The sequence below is a fragment of the Sminthopsis crassicaudata genome, chromosome 1 (genome assembly GCF_048593235.1).
Source record: "Sminthopsis crassicaudata isolate SCR6 chromosome 1, ASM4859323v1, whole genome shotgun sequence".
NCBI lineage: Eukaryota > Metazoa > Chordata > Mammalia > Dasyuromorphia > Dasyuridae > Sminthopsis > Sminthopsis crassicaudata.
In genome coordinates this window covers 621912566-621937242 of record NC_133617.1, presented here as the reverse complement: position 1 = coordinate 621937242, position 24677 = coordinate 621912566, and the positions used below count along the sequence as shown (strand labels likewise).

Here is a 24677-nt window from a genome sequence, read left to right as displayed (position 1 = left end):
AAAAAGAAAAAATTCAGACTTCTCTCGTATAAAGGGAGGGCCACAAAATTTTACATGTATTTTCTGAATTGTGGGGATGTCTTACTCATAATTCTTCCAATGTGGAAGCAAGAACTATTATCTATTTCCTTGAAAAGCCTGTATTTTATTTTACATATTTAAAAATATTATTTCCAAAAGGATTCTACTGCCAAAGGGCACTAAGCACAACAAAGGCTGTCCCTGGGCTAGGGCTTGTGCCCCACTGACACAAACCCTGGGCAACCCAGCATTTGCTGGGTCCAGCCCAGTGAAGCTAAATACAACTTATGCAAACCAAGTCCACATCACAAGGAGAGATCCAAGTAGTACTTTTCTTCAGGGGAAAGTACAGTTTTTTATGAAGAATAAAAATTTCAGGATTTAAAAGTAGAAAGGTACTCAGGTATGTGTATTTTATCACTTATGAATATATTTACCAAGCTAGAGATATTTTGCCCCAAAGGATTATGGAAATTGTGTCATCCATTCATTTCACTCATGCAACAAATACTTCCTCATCACCTGCTCTATAAATAGCACCAATAACAGTCTTTCCCACTATAATTTTTTAAAGCCTTTTAGGAACTCTTTTAATTAATTGTATGTTTTAATTGAGAGTTATAAGGTATTGCCATGAAAGGAGGTGACTGAGTAAATTATTATTCAATATTCCTCTCTCAAGATCCAAGAATTCCAAGCAGCAACATCCCAGCACAACAGGCTGAAAATATGGGTTTAAGTTTGCCTGCTGGGTTCCCAGCTGAAGCTCATATTATGCCTTGCCTCTGTATTTCCTAAGCCAGCAGGTAGCAAGAGCAGCCTCTACCCAATGCCCAAGTATCTAGCCATCTGCTTAACTTTCTACTGTTTCTTTGACTTTACTGAGAGAGAGTGTGTTAAGGAATAGAAAACAGAGTAGCCTGTGCCTTCAGATGACTAATTTTATGTTCTTCTAACCACAATTCTGATAAGGGTGATATAACATTAGAGAGTATACTCTTTAAGTTTGTAGTTATAATAGAATCATCATTTTAAAAAACCCATTATATTTATGGTATGGAGTGCCAGGATTGAAGTTAGGAACTCATCTTCTTGAGTTCAAAAAAATCACTTTACCCTGTTTGCCTCAGTTCCTCATTTGTGAAATGAAATAGAGAAGGAAATGGCAAATCACTCTAGTATCTTTGCTAAGAAAACACCAAATGGGGGTTACCAAGATTTGAAACAACTGAAAAAAATAGCAATAAAAGGTACTTACATAGCATTTACCATACATAGTAAATATGCCAGGCACTGTGATAAGCATTTTACAAGTATCTCTTTTGATTCCTACAACAACCCTGGGAAGTAGATGCTGTTATTATCCTTTTTTTTTACAGGAAAGAAACTGAGGCAGGGATTAAGTGATTTGTCCAGGGTCACAGAGGTAGGAAGTGTCTGAGTCTTGATTTGAATTCAGGTCTTCCTGACTCCAGACCCAGTGTTCTGTGCACTAGGACACCATGTAATAGTCTCATAGGACTCTGTAGTTGGGGAAATCTTAATGATAATCTAGTTGAACCTCCCTATACTCATGACATCGCTCTTACACACACACACACACACACACACACACACACACACACACACACACACACACACACAATCATCTGACAGATAAAGGTAAAAAAATGAAATTACTTGCTTAAATGTCAAAAAATAATTAGTAACCATAACTAAAATCAGATCTAATGCTCCTGTTCTATTCCGTTTTCCTTATAGCTTTCCAATATTGGAGAATATTATTTAAGAATAATAAGAACATGATATTATAGACATAGAGCTGACCAGAAGTTTATAATAAGCCATCTAGTGTAGCCTATTTGTTTTATAAGCAAGGATTCTGGAGCCCATAGAGTTTAAATGACTTGCTAAAGGTCCCACAACTAGTAACTGGCACAATTGGGTTTTTAACCCAGATGATCTGATCCCAAGAGCCTTGCCATTTATAAGGCAAAATTTTAAAATATGTATATTTTTATAAAGCAAAATTCTATTGCTTCTATTAGTCTAGTATTTTCCTATTGGGTTTCAAATGGAAACATTCCTCCATTGTGTTTTTTTAATCCAGTTAACCATATGTCTACTCTAATTATAATAAATGTCTGATTTTTAATATTCTTTGTTTCTAATTATCAAAGTGACAGAATAAAATGAGACTGTCCCTAGGCTATAGTGGAGATTCTAACTGATGCTAAAATGATGCTTTTAAGTTCTCTCTCCCAACAGCAAGAGCATCTTATGGAGTAGGTCATTGAGACAAAACCTGAGGAAAAGTTGTTTAGTGGGAAAAAGACAATCTGAATCCTACTTCCAACCTTATTGATGACTGCTGTATGATCTTAGGCAGATCACCGAACTTCTTTCTGACTCTTTTTTCTTCTATGAAAAGCATGGAAAATTAAGAAGGGTCAAGAATAGTAAAGTACTACAAGCCATATTACATATGGCAAAATATATGAAACTGGGAAGCAGTAGCTCTGCTTTTGGTTCAAGCTCTGCTACTCATTGAATAATATTCAACAGGTTTATTAATTGTTTTTCCTAAAGTAGAACTGTGGTTATATCACCTCCTACATACACATACATACATACATATACACACACACCATGTAGTTATCTCCAGTGACTCCCTATCACTTCCAAGATTAAATATCCAGGATTAAATAAATTAAATAGATAGATAGATAGATAGATAGATAGATAAAAATAAATAAATATATTAATCCAGAATTAAATATAAAAGCTTCTGTTTGATTTTTAAAACAATTCTATAACCTGGCTCCTTCCTATCTTCCCAGCTTTCTTAAAATCAACCAATAAACATTTATTAAGTGGCTACTATCTGCCAAGAACCTTATACCCCTCCACATACTCTGTGTGACACTGACTTCCCTATAGTTCCTTACACAGCACACCTCATCTCTGGATGCCAGATTTTTACTGACTGTTCCCAATGCCTGGAACACTTTCCTTCCTCATCTTCTTCAAGTCTCAGCTAAAACTCTACTTTCTATAGAAAGCCTTTCCCAAGACCCCTTGATACTACTGCTTTCCTTCAGCTGATCATCTCCAGGTTATCCCATCTTTATCTTGTTTGTACATAGTCTTTTTCATAGTTGCCTCCATTATTAGATTGTGAGCTTCTTGAGATCAGGGATTGCCTTTTCCTTTTCTTTATATCCTCAACATTTAGCACAGTACTTGGCACATAATAGGCTCTTAATAAATGCTAGCTGGCTCACTGACTTTCTAACCCTCTTTTTTGGTCTATAAAATGAGATTATTGGACTAAATCAGAAGTTTCAAGCATGAGATCCCAGTGCACATGCTGCCCAAGACACTCCTTTTCTCACCAACACACTAATTAGAAAATATTGGTATTATTCAGTTGTTGCAGTCGTGTCTGATTCTCACTCATCCTGGGTTTTATTTTGTTTTGTTTTTTGGCAAAGATACTAGAGTGATTTGCCATTTCTTACTCCAACTCATTTTACGGATGAAGAAACTGAGACAAATTGGGTTAAGTGATTTATCCAGAGTCACACAGCTAGTAAGTGTCTAAGGCTACATTTGAATTTTAGCACATCTCCATCTACTGAATTCTCTAGCTACCCTAAAGAGACTAGTGGTATTAAAAATAGAGTTTTCGGTTTCAGAAAAAAGTTTGGGATCATTAAAAGAGTCCTGGAGTTTCATAAAGGCAAGGCATTCTATCCTATTCTTCTCTTTTCAATTGTGTGTATGTGTCATGTATGGCTTATATATGTATGTGCATATATGCATAGGTAAAAAGGAATTCTACAATTCCTTAAATGAGGAAGGAAAGATCCAGTAAGACCAAGTGGAAAAGTTCCCAGAGTCACATAGCCAGTAAATGTTAAAAATGGGACTTAGAGCTAAAACTTCTGTTCTTTCCATACCACAGACAAGTTCTACACAGGTTGTCAATCCAACTACATATAATAATTTGAAGAAATGGAAATTGAATATCTGTCAGGGAGTAATGAAAATTCATAAGATGAACTAGCCACGATGCATTACATACAAGGAATCATGAAGAAGTAGAATAAAGGATGTCATAAAAAATAGATGAACACAAAAAAAGATGTGAGTCTTAGGCAGTGAGAGTGAGGAATAGTAATTGATAGATATATTTTTAGACTTTTTCGATGTATTGATTAGTTTTACTGATTTTTTCCTTTCTCTTTTTTTCTTTTTTTTTCCTTTAAAAATATTATTTGTTATGTGAAGTGGGTCCTTGAGAGGGGGCAGTAGGAAGAGTGGGAGAAAGTATGGATATAAAAATGTTGAATCATTTTCAGTCGTGTCCAACTCTCTGTGACTCACTCCATTTGGGGTTTTCTTAGTAAAGATATGGAAGTGGTTTTTTATTTCTTCTTCATCTTATTTTAAAATGAGGAAACTGAGGCAATGTTAAGTGACTTGCTCAAGGTCACTTAGTGTCTGATGCCAGATTTGAACTCACAAAGATGAGTCTGCTTGACTCCATGTCCAGTGTTCTGTCTTTCTAGCTACTCATCTATTCATCTAATGAGTCTTATTTAAAATACTCAAGTTCAAAGAAGAGGAGAGGTTATTGAGAGTTAGAATAAACTTGAATTTTAAAAAAATGTGTTAACTATGAATAGATAGGAGAAAGGTGAGGAGAAAGAGTATTTTAAGAAGTAGGAATAGAAATAGGCATTCATAAAAAAGCAAATAAACAAATTTGGCAAGAGTATCAGAGTTGTACTCAAAAGTAATCAGAGTAAATTTCAAAGAGTAGGTTGAGGCCAAATTGTAAAGAAATGTCCAGAGTTTGGACTCTTATTTTATTGGCAATAGGGAGCCATTGAAGGTTTCTGGGTAAGAGTATACTGTGATACATGTAAAACCTGTATCAAATTGCTTCCCGTCTCACTGAGATGTGTGGAGGGAGAAAAAGAAGAAAAAAATTTGGAACTCAAAATTTTTTTAAATGTTAAAAAAATTGTTTTTACATGTAATTAAGTAAAAAAATAAAATGTTAATTTTTAAAAGAATATACTATGACAAAAGTGATGTCTTAAGAAAATTAATATGGCTACAGTGTCTAGGATGGATTAAAGCCAAAAAAACTGGAAATAAGGAGAAACTCAAGACAAGAAAAGCTTTGAAGATCTTTTTGTGGTTGTTTCTTATCATATGGATTTTTTCTCTGATGTTAAATGATTTAGAAGCTAATAACCTAATTATAAAATAATAATGATGAAATAATAACAATAAAATAACAAAATAACATTAAAAATCAGTTAAATCTGATTTCACCAGCTGTCTTTGGGAAAACACCTAATATGCAGCTGGTGAGGTACAGACCTGAGTTGGCAAAAGCAGTCACCAATATTCTAGGTCTGACAGCTGGCAGAAGTTGGGACTTTTAAAGAACTGCTGGAAATTACTATAGAGAAGGTGAAAATAGACTCCTCTGCTCTGCCAACACGTTCCTGAGCTTGGAAGCCAGCATATTTTCCACTCACTAGCTAATTCTTTTTCTTTCTCTCCTCAAGCCTTACCTCTTTTTTTTTTAAAGCTTAATTGATGCCCTCATAACATCACTGCGTATCAGCATCTCTCATTTCTTATCACCTAAAATGCATCCTAAATTTTAACCTTTCCTCAAGAAAGAAAAATGCTTTAGTATAAACAATCAATAAAGAGACCAAATTTCAAAGTATATGTATTATTCTGCTTCTATCATCTTCTATCTCTTTGCTAAGAAGAGGAAAATATATTTTATTATCTATAATCAGGACTGTTATTAGTTTTATTTACTCAAAGCTTGGTTTCTCTTTAGTGATTTTTTTCAGTTATATTATTGAAGTTATTGTATTTATGGCTTTCTTCCCTTTTAGAGAAGAGATTTATAGTCAGAATTAGACATAAGAGACAAATGAAGGAAAGAGAAGAGAATAGAACAAGTATTTATTAAGCACCTACTATGCGTCAGACATTGCAATGCTTAGTGTTTTATTATACTATTTCATTTAATCTTCACAACAATCTTGTTAAGTAAGGCTATTATTATCTTCATTTTACAATTGAGGAAACTGAGACAAACAAAAATTAAGTGAATTGTTCAGATTGATACAGCTAATAAGTGGCTGAGACCAGATTCAAATTCAAGTTTTCCTGCTATTACTTTGTATACAGTATATTTCACTCTACTTGAGTTCATGGAGGATTTACAGGTGTGTGTGTATGTGTGTGTGTGTGTGTGTGTGTGTGTGTGTGTATGTGTGTGTGTTTTACAGAGAGCATCCTGCTCATTATTTCTTGTAGAACAATAATATTCCATCATAAACATCACAGTTTATTGAACCATTCCGCAATTGATGGGCATCCCCTCAATTTCCAATTTTTTTTGTTCTAAGAAGAGAATTGTTATAAATATTATTTGTACATAAAAATCATTTTCCTTTTTTTCAGAATATCTTATGGTTTTCATGTTAAGTAATGATGTTGTTAGGTCAAAAGATATGCATAAATTTATAGTACTTTGGGCACAGGTCACAATAAACTGGGATATTCAACAAGGATATTTCCTTATTTCCCTTAGGTAGATAAGGCCCCCCTCATCCCAATATGTCAATGTGCCTGGTCAGTAAAGCAGAGTATTAAATGACTTGTACATTCTTGGGATATATGCTAAGTCTGAAAAGCCCTGACCCCACATTAGTGACTTTTTTTGGCCCTAGATGACCACTAAGTTCCTAAGTTCCATGTCAGCATGACCAGAGCTTTCTAGGAAGCTGCATCTAGAGAGATATAGCTTGACCTGTGGTCAATTATGCCCTGGGGACAGCTTCTATGGTTAAAAAAAATAATAATAATCTAACCTATGATGTGTGTGTGTGTGTGTGTGTGTGTGTGTGTGTGTGTGTGTGTGTGTGTGTTGTGCTCCTGGAAAATACTGCTTCCATTACACTGTAGATCTGCTTTTCATTAGCTTTCTATACACTGCATTAGCAGTATTTCTATAAACTGTTTAATAAGTCCTTATTGAAATGCAAAGTCAAAAGAGACCCCAGAGATCATTTGGTTCAATATCTTCCTCACCCTTATTCCCCTGTTTTTAACATATGAGTAATATGAAGTCTGTGGAAGGAATTGCTTCTCTTTTCATTGAAAGACAAGTTAGCAGCCTTCTCAAATCTGATAGGAGAAAATGGGTCAGAACCATAGACCACCATTTTTAGAAGCCCCAGATTTCTTGAGTATTACTTTCCTACATTTGATCTATATCTGACCTGAGGCTGCTGCAATATTATTTCTTCTTTTGGAGAAAGGGATATCTAAGGGAAAAAAAAACCCAAAGAAGCTAATTGGAGAAATGATCCATAAACTAACCCAAGTTTCTTAGAGATGATCTTCTTATATTTATGCTTTGTCCATCACCACCCTTCCCATTCTGAAGATTCTAATTCTGGGCCAAGGTTCATGCCAGTGCTCTGGTCAGGAAGGACAAGACCATATCTTTTTCTCTATATCAGGTATATTTATGTCACTATATGTTTTCAGTGTTGACATGGATTGGTTTGTAAGAATGAATTGCAGACTCTGGCCGCTTTAACATCCTAAATCTATCCTGAAGAAATTAGCTAAATTCTCTACCTGGTGGAGTGGAGTAGGAAAATAGAATATAATAAACATCTAGGGATATATTGATAGAAGGTTGTGCTGACTTTGCTCTTAAAGGTACGGAAGAGGCAGGAAGTGGGACCTCTGAGCCACGGTATATCACAGACACAGGAGAAAGCATTGACAACGAATTTGACACTGATGACTCTGATTTTGACATTTATATTGAAGAGGTAACAAAAGTCCTTGTTCTTGAAGCTGAATATGTTTTTTGTTTTCTATTAAAACCAAATAAGTTAATCAATGGTTTGAAACCTTAAACTTCACAAATTTTAAATAGACTAATTTGTATTGAAAGCTGTAACTTTCTATGGACATTCCACTCCAAATATTTTTAAATTAACATTAACCAAGCCAAGTCCCAACTATGCTGGGACATCTCTTCACTGACTTCACAATCTGGAGACAAGAAGGAACTTTTAGATTTCATAGTGGGTGGAACGTTAAAAATTCAACTACCATGTTGAGGGGGAGAACACACTCATTCCCTTACCATTTGGCCCTTCTTAATGAGAAATAGTTTCAAAAAACTCTTTTGTTTTAATTCTTCCACTGCTTAGCTGTGTATCTGAGCCAGTTAATATTCTTGCATCCAAGTTTCTATCAAATGGGGATAATAATACCTGCCCTACTTACCATTTGAACTATGTTCTAAAAAGGAACAAGAAACAATACAAATGTAAAGGGATGATGGTGATGCAGTTTAGGATAGGGATGGTGAAAATTATTAATCAATCAATAAGCATTGATTAAGTACCTACTGTAATATGGAGGGGACACCAAGAAAAAAAATAAAGTCCTTTCCCTCTGGGACAGTAGAGATAGAGATATTGGTCATAGTGATAGGAATGGTGAGGATGAAAATAGGGATAATTCTTGATGGTGATAATGATCTAAATGCTTATAGGAATAAAATGGGTGTGATGAGGCAAAAGATTTTTATGGGGAGTGGAATAAATATAATCATGATGGCAATGATGTTGACAATGATGACAGCAATAATGTGACTACATCCTTCTTATCTTTTCACTTATTTTAGATTAAACCACTTCCTGCTATCAAAGGAAGCCATAGGAAATTTTTTGTGGAAACCAAAATGCCTCCTAGATCTAACCCAAAGACTTTTTCAAGGTTTATCCCTCCTACATCAGCTTCTCCCATTGCTACCACACCAGTTCACCATACCACCACAGCAAAAGCAAAGAGAAGGAGTGGGATGGCTGCAATGACGAGGCTCTTTGACATGTCTTGTGATGAAACCGTCTGTTCATCTGATAGTTTCTGTGTTAATGACTACAACCTTGGTGGTTCTCGATGCCACTGCAACCTTGGCAAAGGTGGTGATAATTGTGCAGAAGGTAAGCCCTCCCTGAGATACTCACTCAATACTGAAGATGATGGTAGACATAGAAGTATTTCATTGGGAACAGAACATCCCACTCTTCATGAGTTCTTCTCTCTAGGTCCATTCCTAGAGGTACCCTGAGCTGTATGTGCTCTGTGAAATTTAACCCCAAAACAATAAACTAAATAGATGAGATTGAGTCTATGTGGGCATAAAATTTTGTGTTTAATTTGTTGTGTTTTTTACTACAGCTGTTATTTCATTGGTATGGGGAATTTTCAATGAGAAAACCTCCTTCTACCAATAATAAGTAATACCTACTTTGTGTTTTTCAATCTTGGTAACCTAGAGCACTTGGTAACCTAGAGTCACATATTATCATAGATAGAACTTGGACCTAAGACTTCTTTACTGGAAGGAAAGCTCTCTATTTACTGTGCCAACCTGGCTCTCGGAGTCCTCTCTCTCTCTCTCTCTCTCTCTCTCTCTCTCTCTCTCTCTCTCTCTCTCTCTCTCTCTCTCTCTCTGTATATATATATATATATATATACATATAAGACAATCTTGCATTTTTTATACACAAGCTAAATCATCTAGGCATTGGAGAAACTCAATCTAACTTATAGATCATTGTTAGAGAGAGTAAAGTTGATGAGTGAATTATGATAATTTGTGGGTCACATTTAGTGGTGAAATTTATATTACAACTCAAAAGTGCAACCAAGAAAAAGGAAAATGAGAATTCTCTTTAAAACTATCACTACATCATCAGAAAATTCATTTTCCTTGGGCACCCAGAATTCCCTAACCACAGAGCCATAAAATCACATTTCACTAAAACAAGAGATATAACTGAATACATTGAGGAAAAGATAAAGACCCATTGGGCTTAATAGATTGTCAACTTATTTCGACTAATAATACAAGGGATTCTCCATCTTGAATATTCAGTATATTTCAAGTTAAGTATATATAGACAAATACATACATATACATATGTGTATATACACACACATATTTCTGTTTTTGAGGAACAAGGAAATAAGAGAAATAAGAATACACTGATGAAAGGATAAACACCCATTGGATTAATAGATTGTCAACTAATTTTGACTAATAATATTAGGGATTCTCCATCTTTAATATTCACTTGAGTGTATTTCAAATTAAGTATATACTACACACATGCATACATAATATATATAATATGTACATATTATATATATACATATATGAATATGTTATATGTACATGTTTGTGTGTAAATTTCTGCTTTGGGGGAAGGAGGAAATAATTCTTTTCTCTTTCCTTTTCAGATATTTTGATCCAATATCCTCAGTTCTTTGGCCATTCCTACTTAACTTTGGAACCACTAAAGAATTCTTATCAAGCATTTCAAATCACTCTTGAATTTAGGGTAAGAAAAATATAATTGTCTCATAGAAGCATTTCCTATTCCAGGTCACAGAATGTCTGTCTTCACCATTATGCATGTCACTAAATGAATCTAACTAAGTGACTATAAGGTTGAAGAAAGTCTCTTGAGTAGCCTAGATGACTCAGAAGGATTTGATGAAAGAAAAGCATGTTCCTTTGGAATCTCTAATGAAAATTATGGCTCTAGTCAAGGTATTAACTAAAATAAGAATGGCCAACCCCACCCCTGTCAAAACCATGCTGGAATTGTGTTTCATTATCTTTCCTACTTAACAGGAATCAGGAAAACAGTCTATAGAATGCTGTGTTATGGTTATGCAACAGCCCAGTGAAAAGATTTAGTTTTTAAATGCATGTTCTTTTGCAAAACTATCTTGCCTGTGCTTATTGCTTTGCCCAGATGAGTTTTTTTGAAGACCTAATCTTAAGTCAACCAAGGTGAATAAAGAAAAAGTCTAAAAACAATGAAGCTTTCCTAGTCCCATAAACCACAAAATTTCAAAGCTAAACAGGAATTTATGGGATGAACCTTCTCATTCTGTGCTGAGAAAACATCTCCTAACTTTTCAAATGCATTGTTCTCCATTTGTTTATTGAATCTGATCAGAACCCATTATGTGGGAACTAAGTGGCATTCACTTACTTGTCCCTTTCTAACATTGTTTAGGAAATAGGAAAATGTTTAAGGATTCCTGTCAAAAAACTTCCAGATGGGGTTTTGTTAGAGAAAAGGTTCTCATTCTTCATGTGGCTTTTGTTCTGACAACAGGCAGAAACAGAAGATGGCTTACTGCTGTATTGTGGAGAAAATGAACATGGACGGGGTGATTTTATGTCATTGGCAATTGTCCGGCGTTCTCTCCAGTTCAGGTAATATCTGCCAAAAATAGTTTTGCTTTTTTTTTTCCCCAGTGTTATATATACTTAGCCAGTTAGTTTGGTCAATTGGTAAAATAAGTTTTAACTAGTATATGTACTTGAAAATTCTTACAAGAAATAGGAAAGAATTAAAATTTTATGTCATGAACTTACTTGCACCATTATCCCATAAAGAAAAATTGGAGAATTGGGGGGGGGGTCAGAGTGGGTGGATAATTCCATGGATCCTTGGAGTAGACTTAGATAATTCATTTCTCTGAGCCTCAGTTTACTTTTAAAAAAGAGGCACCAAAAAGTGTGTTGGTCTAAGAAAAGAAATCTTTTCAATCTTCAGAGATGAAGGCTAAAAGATGATATGATCAAAGTTCATAAATCATAAACAGTTGAAACTATGATTAAAGTACCTCAGCATATTCATATTGTAGGATATTCCTTAAAATTTAAAAGGAGTCTTGGAATAAAAGAATAGGACCATATAATGATCAGAACTCCAAGGTTAGTTTTTGTCTGAGGTTGAACTAAAACTGAACTAAAACTGGTGTTTTGAAGGTAAGCTTTATTTAGAGATGGAGGGTGGAAGATAGAGATAGCACTTCCCAGCATTTTCTGAAATGGAGTAACTTTCCAATGCATCATGGAAGAATCACAAGGGGAGTCACAGATACTTATCCCCCATATTTGTGGACAGTTCCATTTTATCTTTCCTCTAGCCCTGAACTCTTCCATAAGCCAAATATCAGTATAACAACTCTGAGTTGATCTAGGATTTTCTTGAATGGAGAGGAAAAGGAATGTAAAGGTGCAATAGAATATTCTAAGAAAGTTATATAAGTTGCTGAAGTTCAGGAATCATTCAAAAAAGTTATGCCTGTTAGTGTTAAAGTAGTTTGAGTAGATGCTGTAGATGAGTAGATACCCATCCTAAAGAACTGAGATCTTTAAAAATTACTTTAGATTTGGGGGAAGTTTTGTGGCAGAAGCTACTGATATTGCACATTCCTGTTGGTGTGACAGTTGGTTGTGCTTTTGTTTTCTGTAAAAAATCCCTATGTGCTTCTTGTCGAGGGAACTAGTGGTAGCCATAGTTGAGACTGATCAGGTAAGGCTTATAGTTTGTCTGACAAATCTTGACTGCTAAGTTAAGATGCTTTGGACCAAAAAAATGATAGATGGAGAAGAATTAGATAGAAATGTCAATTTAAAGAAACAAAAACACTCCCCCTACCCCACATGAATGTTCCTACACTACCTCAAATTCATATCTCAGTGGGATCCTGCTGTGAAAAAAAATAGATTGCATATTTCATGCAGTTGAGCTTAAGCAGCTGTTTTGACAACCTTGCCAATCAGAACTCAAAGGCTTGATTTTCACATTTTTATTAATACCATCTAGCCTGCCACTTGGGAGCCCAAGTCCTTGGAGAAATTACTAGGATAGGAATGACTCATATTCTAAGAATATGTACCTTTAGTCCATTTCAAGTAGTTGGCAGTCTCCACGATGCATTGTGTAGAGGTGAGTAGTATAATTGCTTGGGCTTTTTTTTTTCCTGTGAAAAGAGCAGATCAAAGTTTTAAATGTAAAGGCATTGACTGAGGCAAGTAAGCCAGATTTAGCTCAATTAATAATAATAATAATGATAACAATAAACATTTATATAGCATCTACTATATACCAGGCCCTATTCTAAGTACTTTACAAATACTATCTCATTTAATCCTCACAACAATGCTAGGAGATAAGATATCCTTATTATCCCTGTTTTACAGATGAGAATACAAATATAAACAATGGTCAAGTAACTTGTCCTTAATTACATACATGGTAAGTTTTTAATGTCATATTTAAACTCAAGTCTTTAGTTGCCCCTCCATCCATAGGTAAACGGTAGAGTGGGATGGTTGGATTTTATTTCTTTTTGGTTTTAGGTCTCAATTCTATTTCTGAATTTTCATTATGAATACCAAAAGAGTTCCTACTGTCAGAGTAACAATGAAACTATTTGATAAGCTCTTTCTTCCTCTCCTTCTCTACAGATTTAATTGTGGAACTGGAGTGGCCATCATTATGAGTGAAAATAAAATAAAACTAGGCAGCTGGCACACTGTCAACATCTACAGAGATGGACTAAATGGGTTGCTCCAGGTGAACAATGGTACCCCAGTGACAGGCCAATCTCAGGTGAGTTTTTCACTGCCATATGTTTTCTCCCATGCTAAGTCCATTGTTTATAGCTCATAGAATTCCAGAGATGGCAAGGATTGCAAAGGTTCAACCCACAACTAATGGAGAAATCTTCTACTATATCCCAACAAGTGGTCTTTCAGACATCAGCTAGAACTTTGTCCTGGGACAGGGAAACTCATTATTTCATGAACTAGTATATTCCCATTTTGCTATAGATGTAATTTTTTGAAAGATAGGCAGCCTGGTATGGTGGATAGATAGGATGGCCTTGGAGACAGGACTGTTTCAGATACACACTAGCTATATGACCATGAATAAATTACTGATTTCTTAGTATCCTTCTGAGAGAGAGAGAGAGAGAGAGAGAGAGAGAGAGAGAGAGAGAGAGAGAGAGAGATCTGATTTGAGTCAATTGAGCTAGATATTTATTCTGCCAAAATCGTAGGTTCATATCCAAAAATAATTAGAAAGTTCTTCTTAATACCAAGATTTTAGCTTGGTTCTCTTTACAATTGGTTGTAGTTCCAGTCTTTAAATTAAAATGTCGTGCAGAATCACACAGCTTGTAAGTGTCTGTGGCTGATTGGAACTCAGACTGGCAGCCACCTGGCTGACACAATGTCATGGAGTAAACCTAATTCTTTGTTCATGACTGTCCTTCATAATTTTGAAAACCCTTATATCAATAGGCTAGATTTGAGTTAGAAAAGTCTGGGTTCTAGTCATGCCTTAGATACTTGCTAGCTACATGACTCTTGAGAGTAACTAATCTCTTTGGGAATTAGTTTCCCATCTATAAAATGAGGGGGTTGGACTAGATAGTCCTTATGGTCCCTCCAGGTCTCAATCTATGATTATATGTCTTTGCCACTTTCCCAAGGCATCCCCATTTCTTTTAACCCTCTTTAATATGTCCAACATTTTTTCCAATATTCTGGCTATTCTCCTATAACTATTCTCTAGGTTAATATTGTTTCTTTTAAAAAGTGATGTCAGGAAATGAAAACATTATTCCCAGTATGGTTTGTATATCAAAAAGTTTTCTAGAGTTTTCACCTTCCTTATTATGCTAGTCACTATACTTATATCAATAGAGGCTATTATCACTATAGTTTGGTAACTATGCCATACTTTTCATTCATATTCAACTTGGTCTTATCCCAGTGAAGACCTTCTCCATCTTTTACCAGTGTGACTGATTTTTTACACCTAAGGGGAGGACTTTATAGCTATTATAGTTCCTTTTTGTTAAATCTGGCCCACCATTCCAGACTATTACAATCTTATAAAATCCTGGATGAGGGCCTAGCAGTAACTTTTTCTGAGCCATAATCTAAGAGGGAACAGTCCAGGATGTTGCTAAGTCAAAGGTTTCACAGTTTGTTGCAAAAATGATGGGAAAAGTCCCTTTCCTCTCAGACAACCATGCTTCTGGACTTACTCTGTCCTTGATTTTCATATGCCTCAATTGCTTGACTTTTAGAGGACAAGACCCTTCTTTTCAGTTAGGGATTTTGTACAAAGGAAAGAATCAACCATGCCTAATCTATGCCAAACCATGAGTTAGGAACTGAAGATTTTGTTGTTGTTCAGTCGTATCAGTCACATCTGATTCTCTCTTACTCCAATTTGGGTTGTTTTTTTGTTTGTTTGTTTGTTGGGTTGGTTTTTTTTTTTTTGCAAAGATACTAGAGGGGAGTCATTTCTTTCTCTAGCTCATTTTATAGATGTGAAACCTAGGCAAACAGGGCTAAGTGACTTAACTAGTGTGACACACCTAGTAAGTGTCTGAAGCCAGAGTTGAATTTACAAAGATGTGTATCTTCCTGAATTCAGGCTCATCAGTCTATCTGCTGTATCATCTAGCTGCCCTTGAGAAGTGAGGATTAGGATACAATAAATGAAATAATCTCTACTCACATCTCCTAAAATATCATTTTTGTACACACATATATTTGCTCTTATTCTCTTAGTACTGTGACTCTAAAGTTAGTAATGGAGCAAGAAAGCCAGGACCAGGAGAATTGAACCCATTATTATTATCAAACCAAAAAAGCATCAACATATCACTGTCTTTCAGTTGAAAAAAAGAATTCTGAAAAGGTCACTTGGTTCGGTGTTTGAGAATAAGCTATTTATCTAAGGTTTTTAGACCATGACTTCAGGAAGTGGTGATATATTTTTAGTATTGGACTATAAAGTGAATTACCTTACCATTCCCACTTCTGTCATGCACTAGATAATTTTAGTTTCTAGTTTGAAACAAACAGTTTGGGTTAGCAAATTGCCAACCTAACCTGCAATTATAACTAGGCAGGTGTCTGTGTTCTCAGAAGGGAAATGTGGCAAGGATGCCTCTATATCTGTGACATTCACTTCTTTTCTCCTTGTATCCATCTTTGCCCTTGCCCATTGAGAAGACATAATGTGTGAGAGCTCATTCCTTGAAGAGTTAAGGAAAACAAGGATAAAAAGACTAAAACCTCATTGATTCAGATCCTACTATTTCAGAGCTCACAATAATTTAGACTCTGACCTACATGAGATCAGACAGACATAAGGCCAGAGTTTAAAGTGACATAAGCTTTGACAAGAAGGAGAAGTCAGAATTTGTCTCAGGAAATCACTTAACGGCTTTAATGAGAATCCTTTGTAATGACTACATTATTTTTTTAATATGTTGGCTGAAGTTCACTGTTGTATAAGCCTTGTAAAAGAAAGAACTTGGTAACCAAACAGGATTAAAAAAAAAAAATCAGAGTGGGGAATAATGGATCCCATTAGACCTGGAGGCAAATAGACTCAAATTACATTTTAAGTACCACTCTTGAGTAGCAACCTGAAGTATACAATGTACTAAGTTAGAAATCAATCAAATCAATTGTGTCCACATATAACTACCTGACTCTAAATTAGGAGTTGGGGGATACAAACATGAAAGTGAGATGGTCCCTGCCTTCAAAGATTATAAAATTCTCCTGAATTTTTATCTATTCATTAAAATATGAAATAAAATAAATATTGAATATGTCTACAAGGAATAAATTACAAATACATCTCTTTGCAAATTTGCCACAATTTGGACTTTTTGCCAATCTTATCAGGACACCTTTCCAAAACCCCCATCAAGAAAAAATTCCAGATTAATAGGTTTTATAGTGACAAGAACAATCTTCAAGGACATCTTCGTCTTGTTCTATTGAAAATACTGCACAGTATTTGAATTCAAACTCATAAATATCTAATCCAAATTACATTTTTATATAGAATTGTAGAGACATAGAAAAATTAGAGCTGGAAAAATGTCTAAAAGGTTTCTGAGTCCAACCCTCCTATGTACTGTTGAGAAATCTAAGCCCTAAAGAAAAACAGGTGACTTTTCCAAAATCACATATATTAATTCCTAGCCATTGTTTTCTCCTTGTTGCCAAAATGCACAGGGATTTTGGTTCCCTGGTTTGAATAAAAACTTAGCATTAATATTTTTCCATTTCAAAATTTAAAAACATAGCTTGCTTAATTGCCAAAGTTCTTGAAATTTTGACAATAGGAGGTAATAGATGAGGTTATATAGTCATTTCATTTCGGATTACCCTCTTTATTAGATGAAAAAATAGAGGAACAAGAATTGTGAATAACAACAAGAGGAAGTGTATATAGTGGAAAGAATGCTAAATTGGAAATCAGAAGATCGTAGCTTGAGCTTCACCTTTGATATTTACTAGATGAGTGATTTTGAGCAAATTATTTCACCTCTTTAAACTTGTTTCTCCATCTGTAAAATGGAGATAATAACACATACTATCTACTTAATAGATTGTCTTGAGAATCTGATGGGATAATGTGTTGAGTTAATCATGTTATATAAATGAGATATCATTAAATTAGTAGAAAAGCTAGAAATAAAAAATTCATGTTTTGTTGCCTTATGGCTTTACACAGCCACTCAACTCTTCTTCTTCATGGAATTATCTTTTATTATTGTTATTAGTATTATTTCAACATTAGGAATATTTTCCAATTACATGTAAAAATAATTTGGAATTCATCTTTTTAAATTTTATGTTCCAAATTTTTTTCCTTCTTCCCCTATTGCCCTTCATTGAGAAGTCATACAATTTTATATAGGTTATAAATGTAGCATCATGCAAAACCTATTAACATTGAAATATCTTGCCTTTGCCCACCTCCAAGAGACTTTTTCAGAAATCATTCCCCATGAGGAACTATCCATGGTAACAAACACAGTAATTTGGGGGTTCAAATGAATTGTAAAAAAAAATCCCCAAAATGCATTTGTCACATAGTTAAAATATTGAGCCTATCTCTTACCTCTATATTTTTCCTTTTAAAGTCTTTTAACTTGTTTTTTGCTTGTTCCTCCTTTTTAAAGGGCCAGTACAGTAAAATTACATTCCGGACTCCTTTCTACCTTGGTGGGGCTCCCAGTGCTTATTGGTTGGTCAGAGCAACAGGAACAAACCAAGGTTTCAAGGGCTGTTTTCAGTCACTAGTCATCAATGGGAAGAAAATAGACTTACGGCCCTGGCCACTTGGGAAAACTTTAAGTGGGGCTGATATAGGTAAGTACCACATGTTGCATTTGGTAGAATTATGGGTTATGGTAAAGAGGAAAGTACTTGGTGTTACTAATGAAACCAAAGGAGGAGACTATACCAAGGTGGGGTTGGGTTGAGCATTTCAAAGATATATGTATAGATCTTCTATAATCTCACCCTTGAATATCTCCTACTCATACCCGCTGGGGTAGCTAGTTGGTGAAGTAGGTAAAACACCATGTTCTGGAGTCAGGAAGGCTCATCTTCCTGAATTCAAATCTAGCCTTAGATACTTGCTAGCTGTGTGATCCTAGGATGTCACTTTGTTTGCTTTGGTTTCCTCAGCTGAAAAATGAGCTACAGAAGATAATGGCAAACTGCTAGTATTTCTGCCGAGAAAACTTCAATAACAACAATAGCAATCGTAGATCCTAAATTTAGCATTCTATTCCCTACCTTGTTGCTGGTTCTTGCTAGTAGAAAAACAAATGCTTGTTGAAATGAATTAAACTGAATTGAATCTAATTTAAAAAGATAACTGACTTGCTATAAGGTACCACTCTGATAAATGGCAAATGAATACTAATGGTAATTATTGTCACGTAAGTGGCACTCTATTTTTTTCCCCATTATATTTTGCACATATCCAATCTTACTCGGTTGTCAGGACATTTCTTTGAAATAAGTAATTTTACACATGAGGAAACTGAAACATAAAACTGAAAGGGACTCACAAGCTACAGCAGTTAATAAATATGGGAGCTATGACTTGAACCCAAGCCTTCTGACTCCAGATATGATAGTCTCTCCACTGTCACAAAGGCTTGCCAGTAATAACCACTATATATTCTTGGAGGATTTGATGAATGTTGTAAACTAAGGGGGGGGATAAAGAAAAATAAATAGATAAATGAAAACTTTTAAAATTAAAATAAACTTAGGTACCCAGAAAAGAAAGGTTGCCTAAGTTCACGCAAAGAGAGTTATAATTTGAACATAGGTCTTTTGACTCCAAATCCTATCTCTTTTCATTGTAACACAGTGCCTCCTTAGATTAAAAGAAGGTAAGAGAGTATTCTGGTTGGGAGGAATGTAAAAGCAGAAAATACAGGAGCATGTAGGGCACTGACTGATAATCATCAACCAGTTTCACAGGAGAAAAATGGTTCATGGGATGGGAGCTAAGCCTGGAAAGAGAGGTTAGGGCCAGATTGTGAAGGCCTTGGAATTCCAGACTAACACCTAAGTCTTATTTTATAAACAATGGGGAACTACTTTTTTTTAATAGTGGAGTAACATGAATAAAGCAATATGTTTATAGAAAATTTGTAGAGTTCAGAAAAGACATATTTAAAGGAGGAAACTCAATAGAGCTAGAAGGCTATTGCTATAGCTTGGGAGTAAGGTGGGCAATGATAATAATAATGGCTAAAAAGTCGAAACATTCTACCTAGGGCTTGGTGCTTGAGACATTTAAGGAAATGGAAGAATATGTTGTTCTACCCATATTTACTAAAGGAAATTATTCCTTAACCTTACCACCTTTCCTCACTCCCACCTCCAGGCACATCTATCCTAGTATAAGATTTCTTCTCCAAGAAAAAAGGTTTCTAGACACTTTGCTATTCCATGGTTGACAGGTTCATGTGGGGAAGGAATAGGAATGACCAACACTCACATTTTCTCTTGAGTTCCTACATCCATAACCTCCTCTGAGAAAATAGGAAGGGAGAATGAGATCCCTGGAGATAACTCATCTGGCATCATGGAAACAAAGATAGCTTGACCAGAGGGAGAGCCTTTGGAAATCAGATAGGCATGGCTACCTCTGAGAGGATGGTAAAAGTTATTGTCTTTGAATCACCAAATCCAAGCAACTCTTCTGTTTGATCTTTGGACACAATTCAAAGTAGAAGTAAAGTTTAAGTTTGTGTCAGTTTATCAGATAAAAGCTAGACAGTCAGTAGGAGGACAGAATAGGACATGGGATAGGTAAATTTTTCAAGTCTAGAAGACACAAAAAAGGACACTTAAAACAACTTCTGAGACAGCTTGTATACATCTAGGCTTTAGACCCAGCTCAATCATTAAGTGACTATGACAGTAAGCTACTTATCCCCTGGTCTTCAGGCTTTTCATCTGTACTAGGGATAATGACATTTGCTCTATCCACCTCTCAGGATTGAGTAAATCACTTTGTAACTTGCTGAATGTTATGGCATGATGAGTCTTTTTTTTTTCAGGGTATCCTAGCCTGGCTCCTTAAGGTAGTCCAAATCTGTCTCTTGCCAGCTATGATGATGAATCACAAAAGACAGCCAGGATTCTCCTTGCTCTGTATTTAATCTGGAACAAGAAATCCAGTAGTTGTGGGGCAGAAACCTCTTTTCTGATAGGTGATTGGCCTAGGAGTAGCCCTGAGAGATAGATTAATCAGGCAGCTGTCACCTCACTGAACAATCACAGGATCTGGCAAATAATGCAGATGTCCCTAAATTGAGCAAGTGCCTAGATCTGCCAGCCTTTTGGCTTCCAAAACAAAAAGTTCAGTGTTTTTCTTTACAAGTGCCACAAGTGCTATATGAGAAGGGACCAAGTGGTTGATATCTGAACTCTAAAAGTCACCTATCTGATTATTGGTTTTTTTTTTCCTTCTGAACTTTGCAAAAGTCAATTAGATCATTTTTTTCCCTTTTCTTCTAAGCATTCTAGAGGCAGCATAATATAGTGGGTAGAAAGATAGACACCCAAATAAAAGTTAAGGGTTGCATCAGAAAAATCATTTAACATGTTTAGTCTCAATTTCTTATAAATAAGGAATTTGAGGTCACTTCCATTTCTAAATCTATGTTCCTATGGTCCTATTTTCTGGGACACATGCTTGTGTTTCCCAATTAAGTATTTTTTTTGTTTTGAGTTATTCAGCATTTTAAAAATTCTCATAAAGTAAAAGAATCCAGACTTAATGCTATGGCAGTGCACTGTTCTAATATAAGCAATAGTAAATTTATTGTAATGTTATTATCTCCCAAAGCAGGGTGGTGAAGCCATGGTAACTCACAGAACAGAACTATAGAACCTCAGAGGATGCCTAGTCTTATCCATGCCAAAATAAAATAGAAAACCCTCCAAAATGAGCATCTACATTTTGTTTAAATAATTATATAGGGAAGAATTATCATGGGTGAATTATTTAAATACAATATGATTTTATCTCTGAGATCTATAACTCAACAGCCCTTTCCCTATAACTCTCAATTTCTTTACTTTTTACTCTTTATTTACACAGTTCCCCCCCCAAAACATATTCTTCCTCTTCACTGTTATCTTTCATCTCTCATCTGCTTTCTTATTATTCACTTTATTCATGATCTTCAGACTAATAAACCCCTGGTAGCAAGACCATAACATTAGAAAATCATTGGCCCTTGGCAGAAGAGGCAGCACGACAGCACTAAATTTGGAGCCAAAAAAATCTGGATTTAAATTCTGAATACTCTTCTTATTAACTACATAATCCAGGCAAATAGATTTAATTTTTTCGGCCTCCTCTTTAAAAAGAGGAGATTCAGTTAGTTTACTTTTGAGGTCCCTTTTATCTCTAAAGCTATCATTTTAGAAATAGCTCCCATAAGCCTTCCTCTTCTTTCTATTATCACTTCCAGCTTCTTTATTACCCCCTACCTAGATTATAACAATAGCCTACTAATAATTTTTTAATCCCATTCTCTAGACTATTTAATTCAAGGAAATATTGATTAAGCATCCACTGTGCTCATGACCTCTTGCTTAGTCCAGTAAATCCAGTAAGAGATAGACATTTTACATAGCTGGTGTTGGCTAAGGGGATGTGACACAAGATAACTCTAACACACATTGCTGCCGGATTTAACTTCCTTACACATAAATTTGGTCTAACAGAAATCAATCAATTAACATTAATACTATGTGTCAGGCAGTCTGCTTTTCTCCTCTTCTCAAACATCTTTAATAATTCACTATTGCCGGGGGCGGCTAGGTGGTGCAGTGGATAGAGCACCAGCCTTGAATTCAGGAGGACCCGAGTTCAAATCTGGTCTTCAGACACTTAACACTTCCTAACTGTGTGACTCTGGGCAAGTCACTTAACCCTAGCCTCAAAAATAATAATAATAATAATAATAATAATAATAATAATAATAATTCACTATTGTCTACTTGGGGGAGCTAGGTAGCACAGTGGAAAGATTGCTAGACCTGAAGTCTGAAGGTGCTTACTAGCTGTGTGACCCTGAAGAAGTAACTTAATTCTATTTGCTTCCTTTTCTAATTTGTAAATGAGGTAGAGAAGGAAATGGTAAAACACTCCAGTATCTTTACCAAGAAAATCTCAAAAGGTTTCACAAAGAGTTGGAAAAACTGAAAAATGACTAAACAACAACAAAATTTCCTATTGAGTAAACTTTGTACATTTTGTGGAGCCATCAAAACCTTCTATAATCTCATGCCATTCTTCCACAACACTCTGCACTTAAATCATATTCACTTCCATGTCATCAAAATCACCTCCCTGATTTTTTTGGTCCTCTTCAAGAATGAAGGACAAATAACAACAACCTTTATCTAAAATTTCCCACTGAGTTCCAGTCAGACTAGATTGTTTAATAAATAATATAGAATTTATATAATTAATAAAAATATATAATTTAATAAATAAAATAATAAATGATTGTTTCTTTTCTATATTACTAACCAATTATTGAATTAGAACTAAGGCTTTCCCCCCCTTTTTCTCATCCAGAAATCAGCCAAAATAGAAAATCTTTCTCAAAGACTTTCCCATCCATGAAAGCTAAGATTTAATCAAAGACAATACAGAAATTCTAAGTTTAGGTGAAAGAGTGAATTCCTTCTCATGATGTTTAACTTAAACAGGTCTAGAAAATTGCAGATTCTCCCTTTTGTTTAACAGGTGATAGAGAAATTGCTAAGTCTCTTTGACTAAGATTTGGGTGCTCAGTATCATATAACTCAAGACCCTCAATAAGTCTACCTCTTATTGTTAAATTTATTCTCTAATTAATTGTTAATGAATCAGTTGATGACCATCCTGAGGAACATCCACTTTTTCAAGGGCATATAAACTGTACACCCACTGCCATGAATCATCTGGTTTAAGAGAGATGGCCAAATGACCATTCTTTTTATTAATAAAATGCTAAATTAATGATAAAAATGATTAACTACTTAAAAACCATGTCTCAAACTTTTTAAATGTCACCTTAGACCCCATGTATTCCCACTTTTATGCATTTGTTCTTCCTTCCCTTCTTTCTTGTTGAATTTTTAGTCATTTTTCAGATCTCATCTCAAATAATCAATTTTTCCAGGAACCTCTCTTTGATCCATCCAGATCTCATGTGTCCTATTCTGTGACACTTGCATATTATAATTATCTGTGCTTATACTATGCCCCTTACATAACTATAAGTTTTATCTGAACACAGAAACTGTTTAATCAATGTTTTTAGTTGAATTGTTATGTTTCCTCTGATGTTCTTAGCCTGAGAGGTAGCCTGATATTAGAAAGAATATTGGATTTGAAGTTAGAAAACCTAGGTTCTAAATTTTCTAGGAAAAAAACTTATTACCAATGTGACTTTAGGCAATATCACTTGGTCTGTCTAGGTCTCAGTTTCCTTAGCTATAAAATGAAAAGCTTGAGATAAATAACCTCTGAAGTCCCTTATAGTGCTAAATCTGGAATCCTGAGATGCTTATCCTGGGTCTATACAAACAGAAGCTTATGCAGAAATTAGTAAAAGATGGGGAGGGTATAGGAGGAGTTCTATGAAGAATCTGCTCTTCAAGGGTCAAAAGTCAGTTCAGAATACCACTGCTTCAGTCTTTCTGGGTACTTTGAACTTCAGGGACATTGGCACCAATCAGTAGATTCTCTAACTGGATAGAGACCACCAGCTTGTCTGTCTAAGCTCTTGAGGGGGTACCAGATGGGATGCACAGATGATATTCTACTTCAGCTCATGGTGGATCAGTCACCTGGAAATGAAACGCTTTTTTCACAACTCATTAGCAGCCCCTCCAGTCATTCTTCTCCCTCCTCTGCCCAGCATGTTTTGCTTCCCTCTGCCCTCCAACACCTGATCAGCTTCAGAGACCAGATGAATTCTGTAAATATGGTTGACTAAGAACAATGACATAATAGGCTGATCTGTATTATTTCATATTTCTAAGGATAGAAAGAACCCCTGGAATGACAGAGATGGAATGGTAAAGAGGAAAGGTGGTGTATTATTTTAATTTTTCTTGTTAAACTTATCTGGGAGAAATTCTGAGAGATATCTTCTCATACTTAAGAAAAAAGCCAGAGGAATTATGGAGTATTGGGAGAGTGCAACAGGCAATCATTGACCCAATCAGGGAAAGGAGACATCATTTTTACTTTTTCAATAGCCTTGGAGCCACCTCAGACCCTTCTATCACCTGAGACTGGAAGGCATTTTATTTTCACCTGTATTCTTTGTTCAAG

General features: G+C 35.3%; 1 protein-coding gene across 2 annotated transcripts in view; it reads left to right on the top strand.

Moving 5' to 3' along the window:
* Nucleotides 1-24677, top strand: part of EGFLAM (EGF like, fibronectin type III and laminin G domains) — a 244052-nt gene that overhangs the window by 171249 nt on the left and 48126 nt on the right. For both annotated transcript variants that reach the window (XM_074282625.1, XM_074282626.1), the window contains exons 8-13: nt 7798-7913; nt 8780-9098; nt 10402-10502; nt 11292-11392; nt 13439-13583; nt 17983-18172. In XM_074282625.1, coding sequence (XP_074138726.1) covers nt 7798-7913; nt 8780-9098; nt 10402-10502; nt 11292-11392; nt 13439-13583; nt 17983-18172 — 972 coding nt within the window. The remainder of the gene's footprint in view (nt 1-7797; nt 7914-8779; nt 9099-10401; nt 10503-11291; nt 11393-13438; nt 13584-17982; nt 18173-24677) is intronic.